The 12,891-nt window shown below is 37.1% G+C and overlaps 1 protein-coding gene across 7 annotated transcripts in view; it reads left to right on the forward strand.

The window, feature by feature from the left end:
* PTPN4 (protein tyrosine phosphatase non-receptor type 4) overlaps positions 1–12,891 on the forward strand; it is a 102,343-nt gene that overhangs the window by 21,048 nt on the left and 68,404 nt on the right. For 6 of the 7 annotated variants that reach the window (XR_014490874.1, XR_014490875.1, XM_083349846.1 and 3 more), the window contains exon 2: positions 7,785–7,939. Coding sequence is in view for 4 of the 7 variants with exons in the window: in XM_083349846.1 (XP_083205972.1) it covers positions 7,802–7,939 (138 nt within the window). In the remaining 3 variants the exon portion in view is untranslated. Of the gene's footprint in view, positions 1–7,784; positions 7,940–9,572; positions 9,607–12,891 lie in introns of those variants that run through there. The other variant, XM_083349850.1, reaches the window with a different exon arrangement.

Here is a 12,891-nt window from a genome sequence, read left to right on the forward strand (position 1 = left end):
GCGTGAGCTTAAATGGACTCCAGTAGATGGTAGAGGACAGGAAGGCCTGGAGGAACGTTGTCCATAGGGTCGCAATGGGTCGGACACGACTTCGCAACTAACAACAACAACAACAAAAATCTGTTCCAGGTTATAAACAAAACAAACTCATAGCCTAGCTAATTAACATTAAGTTTCCAGAAGATGGTTAAATGGGAGATTTTTTTTTCTTGGTGTACCTGTTTCCACAAGAAGGATGCTTTTCCATAATTGTTTGTGATACTTTCACCTATTTGATAAGGGCCAGTCATTTCGCTCAATATAGAATTGGATTCTACAAATTATCTAAAAAAGTGCTGTGTTCTGAATTTCTTTCATCAGTATTTGCTAACAGAAAAGTTTCTCTAAATTTGATTATTTTTTCATTGCTTATTTTTTATCACTGCAATAGAATAATTTGAATGCTTTGAAAATAAATACAGTAAGGCCAGATGCTTCAACAGTGTTTGAAACAATGTTATTGCCAGGATTGTCTGATATTCTATTTTATTTTATCAATTAAAAATGTCCAGTTGAAGCTCTTGAGATATCTTCATGGGTATTGGGTCATACAAATACTTCTCTAAGACATAATTTTATTATGTTGATATTTCTTGCTGTTTTTTTATCATGTCATCTGAAGATAGTTCTATAAATGTGGTGGTAAAATACAGCTACTTCCCTGCAATCCAACTTTTTCATAATAACAATTGGGGTTTTTTTTCAATTGTCTTTAATTATATTAGAATTGTTTCTGAGGCAGGTGTAATGTTCTGAGATTATGTAGTAATTTATGCTTTTTAGTCATTATCTCAGTTTGAGCACAGTGGTGAATCATAGCTGGATTAAAACATTTTATTATGTTACACTTTGCTTAAAATATACTCTATTGAAAAAAACTAGAGAAGTTATGTTCACAGTGTGGAAGCATAAAGCATAATGAATAAAGTTGGGTTCATACACTGCACTAAACAAAACTAAACAAGCCACATTGTAGTTTAATATATGTAATCCTAGATTATCTTAACATGTAGTTTAGTAAAGCATTTCTGCCAGCTCTATTGCCAAGGCATTTTCTAAAACCAGAATGTCTGAATAACATTCAGAAGCAGATCAGGCAGCTGTTTCCCTAATTTACTGAAGTATAAGTAGGATCAAATACAACACAATCGTTCAATACCAGTCTCAGTTAAAGGAGCTTCAACCTTCCTGTCGAGTTTATTTCTTAGTCTGGTCTACTTAGTAGAACCATGTTTGTGCAACTAAAATCTCCTTCTTCCAGAAGTACAAGCATTGTGAGTTTTCCTCTATCTTGTTAAAATCAAACTTGAAATGGTAACAACTAATTATTAGGAGAATATTTTCCATGTAGATTTATATTAATGCTAACTATATAAGATATATAAGTCATTTAATTGGTTAATTATATAATCAACCTCATATTAGCATTAGTCACTAAGATCTGGCAATTAATACTTAGACAGAAAAGTTATTTAGATTTGACCTTGATTTGAGAACTTTCCTTTTTATTGTCACAATGGAAAATGGCCTAAATTTAGATTATTTTCCATAATATATTTGTTTGCTGGGACAAATTGTAATTGTTTCTGGTCATACAGATTGCATAGGATAACCAGCCCATTTCTTTCAGATATTGTGTGAAACTATAATGTTGGCTGATCTTTGAACATAATAAATTGAAATTGAAACTGGTATTTTTCTGTCATGTCCTCTTTAAAGCATATAAGATGGGAAATGTGAATAGTGATGTGGGCTTTTATATACCGTATTCACAAAAGGTTGCACTGATGCTGATGAGTTTTCTCATTTTCTATTGTTGTACCTGATTATTGAGGTGCTAAGCTATTCATTTTTTCAGGACTGCAGAGGTGGAAGGGAAGCTATCATTACAAGGAAGTGTAGAAGTCTAGAAGTGTTGGATAGATTATTCCAATTTTATATTGCCGTTTCAGGCAGCAGTAGGGTCAATGACACTTGTTATTTCAAGGCAGTAGATAACTTAAAGAAGCAAGAAAGATGTTGCTGTTTTATCAGCTTATCACAGAAATACTTGTTTCTGACTAGAAAATCCTACAAAAAATTCATTTTAGTGTGATGTGAACGAATAGAGAAATGGAAAGTCATTTTAAAAAAGTAGTGTTAAATCCCACATTTATGCATCTGAGATTCCATAAACTTTGAGAATTCTCTGCTTGATTAGATTTACAAGTTACTGTTAATACAAATTAATATTTCCTAAGGCATATTTAAAACGGAAATATAAATAGCTGTGGAGACATGAAGTTTAATAATAGTGCCTGACTCTTGACAGCATGCATGATAACTGAGATCAGCAGTACTTGTTCCTTTCCTCAAGAAAAAGTCTTAAACCTTTCCAGGTTACTTCAATAGATTGCCACAATAGCATTTGTTAAATATGTATGTATCTTGATTCAAATGTGCTGATTTTTAAATAAAAAGTTATGTTCCCATCTTACAGGTGAATTTTGAAACTACTCAGAAAATTATAGTCCTTTAAACTTATTGATAGAAACCAAAGTTAATATCAGGTACATTGTGTTTTGATGTTGTGTCACACTTAATACTGCGGTTATGTCAAAGAAAAGCACATCTTTTTATGTATCCATTTTAAATAAACATCACATCCCCTGGTTCATAGTAAGCTACCCTTAATGTCCGTTCAACTTCTGTTATGAAATATATTTGTATCTTAGCTTAGTTTAAAAAATCTTTATAACTTACTTTAATTAATCTTTGAATGTTGGTAGCACATTTCAGAAACAAAAACATAGGAAGAATTATACACATATTTGAGTTATCCCTAGCAGTGTTCCTTTTGTAACAATTGAGAAGTATTTCAGCTTTTGAAATAGTTCTTTGATGGAACATCAACTTGTGGCTTTTATCACACAATTCCTTTTGTAGTGTTATCTTAACAGTATTCTATTTCATTACAATAGGGAAGCAGCAAATTAACATTGCACAAGATTATAATATTTTGTACATAATGCTTATGGTTATGTATTTTCAAAATCTTCATGAATATTACAGTTGATTGCCTGGTGCATCCAAGGATTATACAACAATCTTTTTGCCTGTGCTGTTTTTCTTCTGCATAGCCTTTTCCTCCTCCATGTTTCTCAAAATATTAGCTTTTATTTTTACCCATTCCATTCTTAAAAAACAAACTTATTCTTAGATAATAAATCATCAGTTGACAGCTATATAAAATCAAAAGACATTCTTCTATGTATCGCGATCAAAACTACAATTTCATTTTCTATGTATATCCCAAAAATATTTACTATATTTTGAGGTTTAGTTGCATTAAAATGAAATAAAATAAAATTGTAATATTTGACCATTGCAAGTAAAAAGAGATCCAATAGTTTCTTGAAAATGTTTAGAAAAATAGAACTTCTTGAATGAATAAACTAGAGGAAATTTACAGGCAAGAGAGGGATGAGATGCAACTAGTAAACCTCTATTTGGCATGCATGCTCTTACTATGTATAGTGCAAGCAACTAAATAAAAACAATGATATTCTCTAAGTGGCTCACAGTCACAGTTCAGATTATCAGCAGTATATACCAGGGCTTTTCAACCAGTGGTATGGGTACCAGCTGTGGTACATTGGCACCTGGCAAGTGGTACACGACCATCCTAGAAAAGTGATAGCAGGGGAGGGGAATGAGCTGAACCGGTGGCAGCACCGCACAAGCCTGAGTGAGAGATGCCTGGAGCTGCAGGGCTGTCAGGGCTCAGCGGAAGCGCCAGGATCAGCGCTAGGCTCCAGCTGGAGCTCAGCGCTGATCCTGGCGCTTCTGAACCCAGAAGAAGCGCCGATCAGCTGGAATGTTGCAGCATCTCCAGGGTCGTGTGATTTACATTCAGATGCTTGGCAACTGTTTCATGTTTATGACAGTCACAGTGTCCCAGGGTCATGTGAAGTGACCAAAACCTGCTGTATCCACCCAGCCGACGGGGGAAATAAAAACCAAACACCCCCCACCTCACCCCCGCTGCCAATCCTCAACAGAAATACTTACAACAATGAAAACCTCAGACAGGAGGAAGAGCGCCGCCGGGCAGGCAGGTGTCTTGCTCGGCTGTGGCTTGGGGGCACTTTTTTCAGTGCCATTGTAACTTCAAACAGTCACTAAGCGAACTGTTGTAAGTCAACTACCTGTACTTCATCACTGTTTCCCTTTTTTTTTTTTGGTCATCAAGTTTTTGACACCTTGCTAGCAACTGATGGTACTCAGATCTTGCCATATCCTAAAAGTGGTACAATCAGTGAAAAGGTTGAAAAGCCCTGCTAAAAGTGGTACAATCAATGGAAAAGTTGAAAAGCCCTGGTATATACAATATCTTTGAGGATTGATGGCAAGCAAATTATGTTAGCTCTCTATTTTGTTGTGCTAGTGCTGCAGAACTTAGATTCTGTGTCTTGTAAATATCAGCATATCTGCTACTTCTGTGGAGTTCACTTTTCTAGAAAATTGTTCAAATCAGTGGCATCTGTGTCTTCATATTTACCTTCTAGAAGTTACATCTTTTTCATGTTATCAGACCTTTACAGTCATTTTTCCCTTCTCAGCATTTTAAGCATTCCGAAAACAAGTTGACTAAATGCTATAAAGTCACTAGATACAACTGGTTTAACGCTCTTGTTAGTTCCTTCTGCCAAACCATTCTGTACTTTGTTCTTGGCTTAGGATAATATATGCATCTACACGGGGAGATAACCCAGTCGCCCCAGCATGCATAAAGCAAAATAAGAGAGGAGATAAGTGCATAATCATAGATCAATTGTCAAAATTCTCAAAATAGTAGAAAATAACATATTAAACAGTTAGCTATTTAGGGATTATATTCTGCGTTTATATACCTTTAATTATAATTTCAATATTTCTTACTTTTGTCACGTAGCAGGCTAAATGATCATTAAACAGCACTCTTGGAATTTCTGGCACTAACTTTTTTTTATCCTAGACAGACATTCTAATATTCATAGGCATCATTCCAACAAAGACAGATTTTAGTATAGTGTATTTTTTTTCTAACATCCCTGGAAAGCATAGCAGTGACTTGCCACCTTCCTACTGTGCATCTGTTCTTTCTCTCTAATTGTCTGCAAACCTGTGTCTGCAGCTGAAACAAAGCAGCTGGAATTCAGTATGAAAAAGCCAAGGTCCTCTATGAAAAGAATTGGTTGAAGAAAAGACTAATGGTAGAAACTAGAATGAAATTACACAATATTGGATGTAACATTAGATATAGAACTGTTTTTGCTAGATGTGTTCAGTAACTTCACGAACATACTATGGCACATCAGACTGTACAGTTTTAGTATATAAATTTCAATGGCCATATTTAAATTGTACTTTTTAAAATCCAACTTTTAAGTACAGAAGGGGTGAAAGATGCAATGATAAATCAATAGCTAATTTCTGTTGGTTAGAGATAAAAAAAGAATAAACTATGAGGTGTTGAGACTTGGGTGAGAATGATTTAAAAGGAATAGTAAAAGATATGCATGAAGTAACATAGGTATTAGAAATGATGTTGCTGTGAATGTGTACTAGCATAATAATCATTTCTTGCCTGAAGGGATTAAAACTTGCCTTAACCTACATTAGAATGGTAATTTTTTAGGAATTAAGATGCGTATTACCTATCACATCTTGCAAGCATTAGGGTGAATCTATTAGTTTAATATTTTGCAGATGCTGACAGAAGACATTGATTCGTGGTTGATACATCTCCATCCTGTTCTCCTAACTATAGAGTGTTGAGGGGTCCTGGATATCTGAATAGTAAACATACAGAAGCTATGCAGGAGAGAAGATGAAGGGAAAATATTCCTATGTAAACAGAAGTACATTTGTACAATGTTGAATGTTACCCTTAAATCTTAAGCTTCGCTTATCTTCAGAGGTACAGCAAAATGTAGGTAGCTCACAGCAGAATTGAAAACACCAAACCTCATTTTGTAAATGTGTTAATATTTGAAACATATTACATTAATAGAGGAATATGGGGTGGATAGCTTTAAGGAAATGCTTGTAGTGTGTTTTGATATCCCCTAGGTATTGTAGACATCCCAAGCTTCAGTTTCCCATCTTTATAGCAATAGCATTTAGATTTATATACTGCTTCACAGTGCTTTCTAGCCCTCTCTAAGCGATTTACAGAGTCAGCATGATGCTCCCGACAATCTGGGTCCTCATTTTACCGACCTCGAAAGGATGGAAGGCAGAGTTGACCTTGAGCTGGTCAAGATTGAAGGAATTGAACTCATGGCAATGAGAGCAGAGTTAGCCTGCAGTACTGCATTCTAACCACTGCCCACCACAGCTCCTATATAGTAATTTATAACTATAGTATTTAACAGGATCTACTGAGACCATATAATTAGTTTTTTCTTTCATCTGCAAATCTAAATGTCACATCATAAACAAGTTCAGCTTTCATTGTAACATAGTAATATATGCTACACAGTGAGCAATATAATCTGAAGTGCATGCTGAAATAGCAGTATGATGGATTACTCTGTTGTTAAACCTTAAATTGGAATTAGTGAAAACTAAAACCCAACCTCAATTATTATAATCTGTTATAATCTTTTTAATTGTTTTTAAATTTTGTATTTCTTGTTTTAATTACCCTGTTAACCGCCCTGAGTCCTTCGGGAAAGGGCGGTATACAAATCCAATAAAATAAATAAATAAATAAATAAATAAATAAATAAATAAATAAATAAATAAATAATGTAAATATTTTCATAGCTATTTAAGTGAAATATAAATTTCAGAGACTTGTAGTTTGTATAGAAAAATAATTAAATAATTATTTTTAAAAATAAAAAAATAAAATAATGACTATAATGACATTCTTTTTGCAGATAAAGCTTTAATTTCTTCATACCAATAAGTTAATGTGATATAATAAAGGGGTTTATAGCATAAATTAAGCTCTGTATAAATTCTCTACAGGAGTACTGTAGGCATGGTTGGACTATATTTAAGACAGCTTAAGATATATTAACTATTGTATCCTATGACTGGAGAAGAGTGATAATTCTGAAGTTTATGAAGGTCATAATGCATGAAGTGACTAATTTATGGTGTAAGTAAAATATGAGGCACTTTTTTTCTTCAGTGATAAATCTTGTATTGCTGCCTGAGTATTATAAACTTTTTAAAATCTTCACTTTGTTTTTAACATTTGTAATTTATTTTGGTATGTATGATTTTTTTGTAGTGAATACATTTAATATAATATAAAAATATTGTATTTAATTATAAACTACATTTTATGAAATTATTTTCATGGACAAATCTGTTAAAAAGAATTCCACTGATTTGTCCATGCACACTACTCAAAGTTGTACTTCATGTGCCATTTTGTTTCAAAAGGATTTGAGTTTAAAATCAGTGCAACTTCTAGGATTTGTTGCTATTTACTATAAAGCAAATAGTACCTTTTCCACAAAATTTCAATTTAAAATTAAAGAATTGATCTTATACATATTAGTACTTATTAAATTTGTATGCTGCACAATGCCCAGAATTCTAGAGACATGGATGGTTAATCTGGACCAATTTTTTCTAGCTTATTTGCATAGATATAAATATTTGAACATTTAAAAAAGGCAGATTTCTGTTTGCTTAATCATGCTTGAGCTTTTAATCTGAGAAGGTTAGAAATCATAATTGTTTATTTTTTTTTCCTTTTAAAGACGCTGTGTGGACAGTAATGACTGGACGTTTCCGATTGCCTGCTGGCAGAACCTACAATGTACGAGCATCTGAGCTGGCACGAGATAGACAGCATACAGAGGTGGTCTGCAATATTCTTCTTCTGGATAATACTGTACAAGCATTCAGACTTAATGTAAGTACAGTGTTTAAGAAGCATTCCTATAATACAATATTAATTTCATTTTTAAGCATTTAATAACAAAATTAACACAAAATAGAATAATAGCATTGGGAGGGGAATTTATGTCATCAAATTCGACCTCCACTTTGGTACAGGAAACCAAATGAAGGCATCCTTGACCACTTGCTATCAGATCTCTGTTTAAATATATCCAGTAAAGGAGCACTTAAATAGTAATTAATTTCACTCCAAATGTCCTTACCATTTGGAATTCTTCCTGACAGTCAACAAAATCTGCCTTCTTGTAACTTAATACCACTATTATGTGGCCACTGCGTTTTCCCAAAAGCATGGTTTTCTTTTTAAGAACCTGAAGAGTATTCTTAAATTCCTCACCCATTTTGACATTTTTTAGGGCTAAACTTGCCTACTTTCTTTTAGCCTTTTTTTTCCTTTCAAGACTTAGTTTCTAGTCTTCCCATCATTCTTGTTTAATGTATTTTGCATCTGTTAATGTTTTTCTGATTCCTCTTAGAGTATTGAGCCATGGTGGCTCAGTGGTGCTGTGGTTAGAATGCAGTTTTGCAGGCTGATTCTGCCCACTGGCAGGAGTTAAGTTCTGATTAGCTCAAGGTTGACTCAGCCTGCCATCCTTCCGAGGTCGGTAAAATGAGGACTGAGATTTCTGGGGTCAATATGCTGACACTTAAAGTTCTTAGAGAGGGCTATAAAGCTCTATGAAGCGGCATATAAGTCTTAAGTGCTATTGCTATTGTACCAAGAACATGACACAGTGCTTTGATGTGGTCTGAGCAGTGCAGAATATAGTGGAATACTACATTTTGATGATTTGGAAACTCTGCTTTGACTTTTTTTGCCTTCTTGCCAGCACATAAGATTGATGATACATATTCCTGTTCTGATAATCTACCACTAAAAATGACAAGAACAGTAATATGCCATAACAATTGTTTTGTCTTTGTTCTTGTCTCTTTTACTGCGAGTTTCTACAATAATTTTGTTAATTAACATCAACTGTCTCTGTCCTGATCTTGTTAGGAAGAAAAAGAACAGTTTAATATGCAAATGATGGTTTAAGAACCAAAATGAAAACCAATATAGTTTGGTTTTAGTCTGTTCACAGTGGTTTCACAAAATGGATTAATATGCAAGATCATCCAGTACTAAAGTTTCTAATTCATAGAATCTATAATCTGTTCAACAATAGATTAACAAAAGTGACATAGGCAAAGAGTTATTTCTTCTTCTCAGGCTCCTATTTTCAATACACAGTGATAATGGATTGCATTTTTTTCTATAGACAACAGATCACATTTATATGATTAATTCTTGGAGAACTACGGGCTTCTTTTGTTCTTACTGTCATATATAAATAAAAAAATCTATTTGAAAGTATATATTACTTTGACGGTACAGTGGTAATTTCAAAATATGGATTCGAAGTAAGGAAACGGTGATAATAGGAAGAGAACAGAATTTTAAGAAGGCATACAGTATTTATCTTATTTATGTATTTCCCCCTCACATATAATATGTGATGGATATTCATGGAGAATAGAAAAAGCTGTTGAAAACATGAATGAGCAGGCGGTACAGATGGCTGAAGATGTCCCTGCTGAGGATGACCTTGAAGATCAGCCTCCCTAGCAACTTGGGAGGTGTGGAGCTTATCCCTGCTGCTTATGCATTTTAATCCTTTCTGAAATAGACAAGCAGGATTTCAGTCCTTTTTCTTGCCTGTCCTAACCAGTTACCTCTTCTCTTTTTCACATTTTCACTTGGTTTCATTTTGCCTCTCTTATATTCAATATAATCTTCTGTTAATCTATTTCAGGGGTGTCAAACTGCCGGCCCGCAGGCCGGATGCGTCATGCCGAAACCGCGCCCACTCCATTGCTGGCAGTGGAAAAAAAGTCACGATACATTGCGACACGTCATGTGACGTTTCAAGTTTGACACCCTTGATCTATTTCAATGAAGTTTCTTTTTCTTATTTTTCATGAAAGGAAGGTGGAGGATATGTGCATAATGTATGTATCTAAAACTAGTTTACTTGTAAGCAAGAGAATGATTGATAAACGATGGGAACATTTTTATAAGTAGAATACTTGTTTTATCAAAAAATAAAACGATGTCTTATTTCATAAGAGAGGCAGTTTGGTCTAGTGCAGGGGTATCAAACTCAATTTCATCGAGGGCCGCATCAGCACTGTGGTTGCTCTCAGGGGGCCGGGTGGGCATGGCGTGGGTGGGCGTGGCCTACTGGGTGGGCATGGCCAGCTCTACATTGTTCGCATCAAGGGTGCCTATGGGGGCCTGGGCAGGAGTGGGGCAGATCTGAGGGTCTCTGGCAGAAGGAGGGTCTCTGGGCCAGGGCCAAGGCAGTGGGGGCTGTCCCCTCACTGTTTCCAGGATGGCTTCACGGGCCGCATGAAACCACTTCGTGGGCCGCATCCGGCCCCCGGGCCTTGTGTTTGACATGTCTGGTCTAGTGGTTGAGGAACCAGGCTAGAAACCTGGAGATTGTGAGTTCTAGTCTCGCCTTAAGCATGAAAGCTGGTTGGGTGACTTTGAGAATTCACTCTTAGCCCACAATATCAAGCTCAAGTGACAAGCCATTTGGTCAATTCCAGTCGCAACCAATGCATCAGCGTTCAGTTGATCTGAAAAAACCCCGTGGACCTCGCTTGGGAGAATATGCTAGGAAGAAAAAAAACATTATTTAACTACCTTTTTTTTTACTCTTGCCCCTTTTTTGGAATCTGCTCTTTGGGAGATACACACACACACACACACACATTTTTATGCACATTTATATATATATAAGTGTGCTACATGTATATATTTACTGTGGGGGAGGGGGAGAAAATATCAGAATAGCTTTTAATTAGAGTTGCACCGTTGTATGTATGTGTGTGTGTGTGTGTGTGTGTGTGTGTGTGTGTGTACATACACATACACACACATACACATACATGCACATAATATGTATTTCTGTTTCTAAATTAAAATCAAAATCTTCTGTCAAGTAAATTCAATTCTTTGGGAGGGTGATGCTTCATAATTCTAGACTCTCAGTCTCTTTTCTGATTTTCCATTCGTGAATGTTGATTACTTTTTTCCAGTGGAATCTTTTCCAGTATTGCCAATTTGCAAATTCTTATTGATCTAGTTTAAAATACTGACCTAATTTTAGTTTTTTGAAAGATATTTCTTAGCCTATTAATAGTCAATATTTATTTATTTATTTATTATTGGGACTTATATGCCGCTCTATCTCCCGAAGGACTTACGGCGGCTAACAACAATAAAATACAATAATACAAAAGTTAAAAAGAAATTAAATTAATGGCCCCAGTAGAATAAATTAAAATTAAGTTAAAAATTAAAAACATAATTAAAATCCCTGTCAGTCCAGGTCAGCCTGATGGAAAAGGAGTGTTTTGAGGCCGCGGCGAAAGGACCAGAGATCCGGGGCCATCTGAAGCTCAAGGGGAGTTGGTTCCATAGGGCTGGCGCTCCCACAGAGAAGGCCCTCCCCCTGGGGGTTGCCTGCCGACATTGTCTAGCCGACAGCACCCTGAGGAGGCCCTCTCTGTGTGAGCGCACCGGGCGATGGGAGATCATTCCCGGCAGCAGACGGTCCTGCAAATATCCCGGGCCTAAGCCATGTAGGGCTTTAAAGGTAAGGACCAGCACCTTAAATCTCACCCGGAGGACAACCGGTAACTAATACAGCTCACGCAAGAGGGGTGTAATATGGGAGTATCGGGATGCTTCCATCACTACCCGCGTGGCCGCATTCTGCACCAGTTGAAGCCTCCGGGTGGTCTTCAAGGGCAGCCCCATGTAGAGAGCATAGCAGTAATCTATACGGGAGGTAACGAGTGCATGGGTGACTGTACGTAGGGCATCTTGGTCCAGATAGGGGCGCAACTGGCGCACCAGGCGAACCTGGGCAAATGCTCCCCTGGCCACGACTCCAATATGATCTTCAAAACTGAGTCGTGAATCCAGGAGGACACCTAAATTGCGTGCCCTATCAACGGGAGGTAATATCTCTCCTCCCATAACCAAAGAAGGAACCTCTTGGACTAAACAAGATGCCGGTACGTAAAGCCACTCAGTCTTGGCCGGGTTGAGCCGGAGCCTGTTCTTCCCCATCCAGATCTGTACCGCTTCCAGGCAATGGGACATCACATCGAGGGCATCACTGGGTTGGTTCGGGGTGGAGATGAAAAGCTGGGTATCATCAGCATATTGATGATACCTCACCCCGAAACCACGGATGATCTCACCCAGCGGCTTCATATAAATGTTGAATAGGAGGGGCGAGAGTACCGACCCCTGAGGCACCTCACAACTAAGGGGCCTAGGGGCTGACCTCTGCCCCCCTGCCAACACTGTCTGCAAATGGCCCGAGAGGTAGGAGGAGAACCACCGTAAAACAGTGCCTCCCACTCCCAACCCCTCAAGACGTCGCAGCAAGATACCATGGTCGATGGTATCAAAAGCTGCTGAGAAATCTAATAGGACCAGGACAGAGGAATAACCCCTATCTCGGGCCCGCCAGAGATCATCCACCAGCGTGACCAATGCCGTCTCCGTGCTGTACCCGGGCCTGAAACCCGATTGGTACGGGTCCAGATACTCAGTTTCCTCCAGGACCAAAGGGAGCTGCCATGCCACCATGCTCTCAACAACCTTCGCAAGAAAGCGAAGGTTGGAGACAGGATGAAAGTTATTTAAAATAGCTGGATCCAAGGCAGGTTTCTTTTTTTTATTTATTTTTTTTTTTAATTGAAAAGTTTTAACATACAATTTTTCCCTTAAAAAACCCCCCTCCCCCTCCCTTCTCCCTCCCCCCCTACCTCTCCCCCCTCCCCCCCCCCGACTTCCCAGAGCTAAATACAAGGTATATACAAGGCAGGTTTCTTGAGGAG

This window comes from Vipera ursinii, assembly GCF_947247035.1.
Source record: "Vipera ursinii genome assembly, chromosome: 1".
Classification (NCBI taxonomy): Eukaryota; Metazoa; Chordata; class Lepidosauria; order Squamata; family Viperidae; genus Vipera; species Vipera ursinii.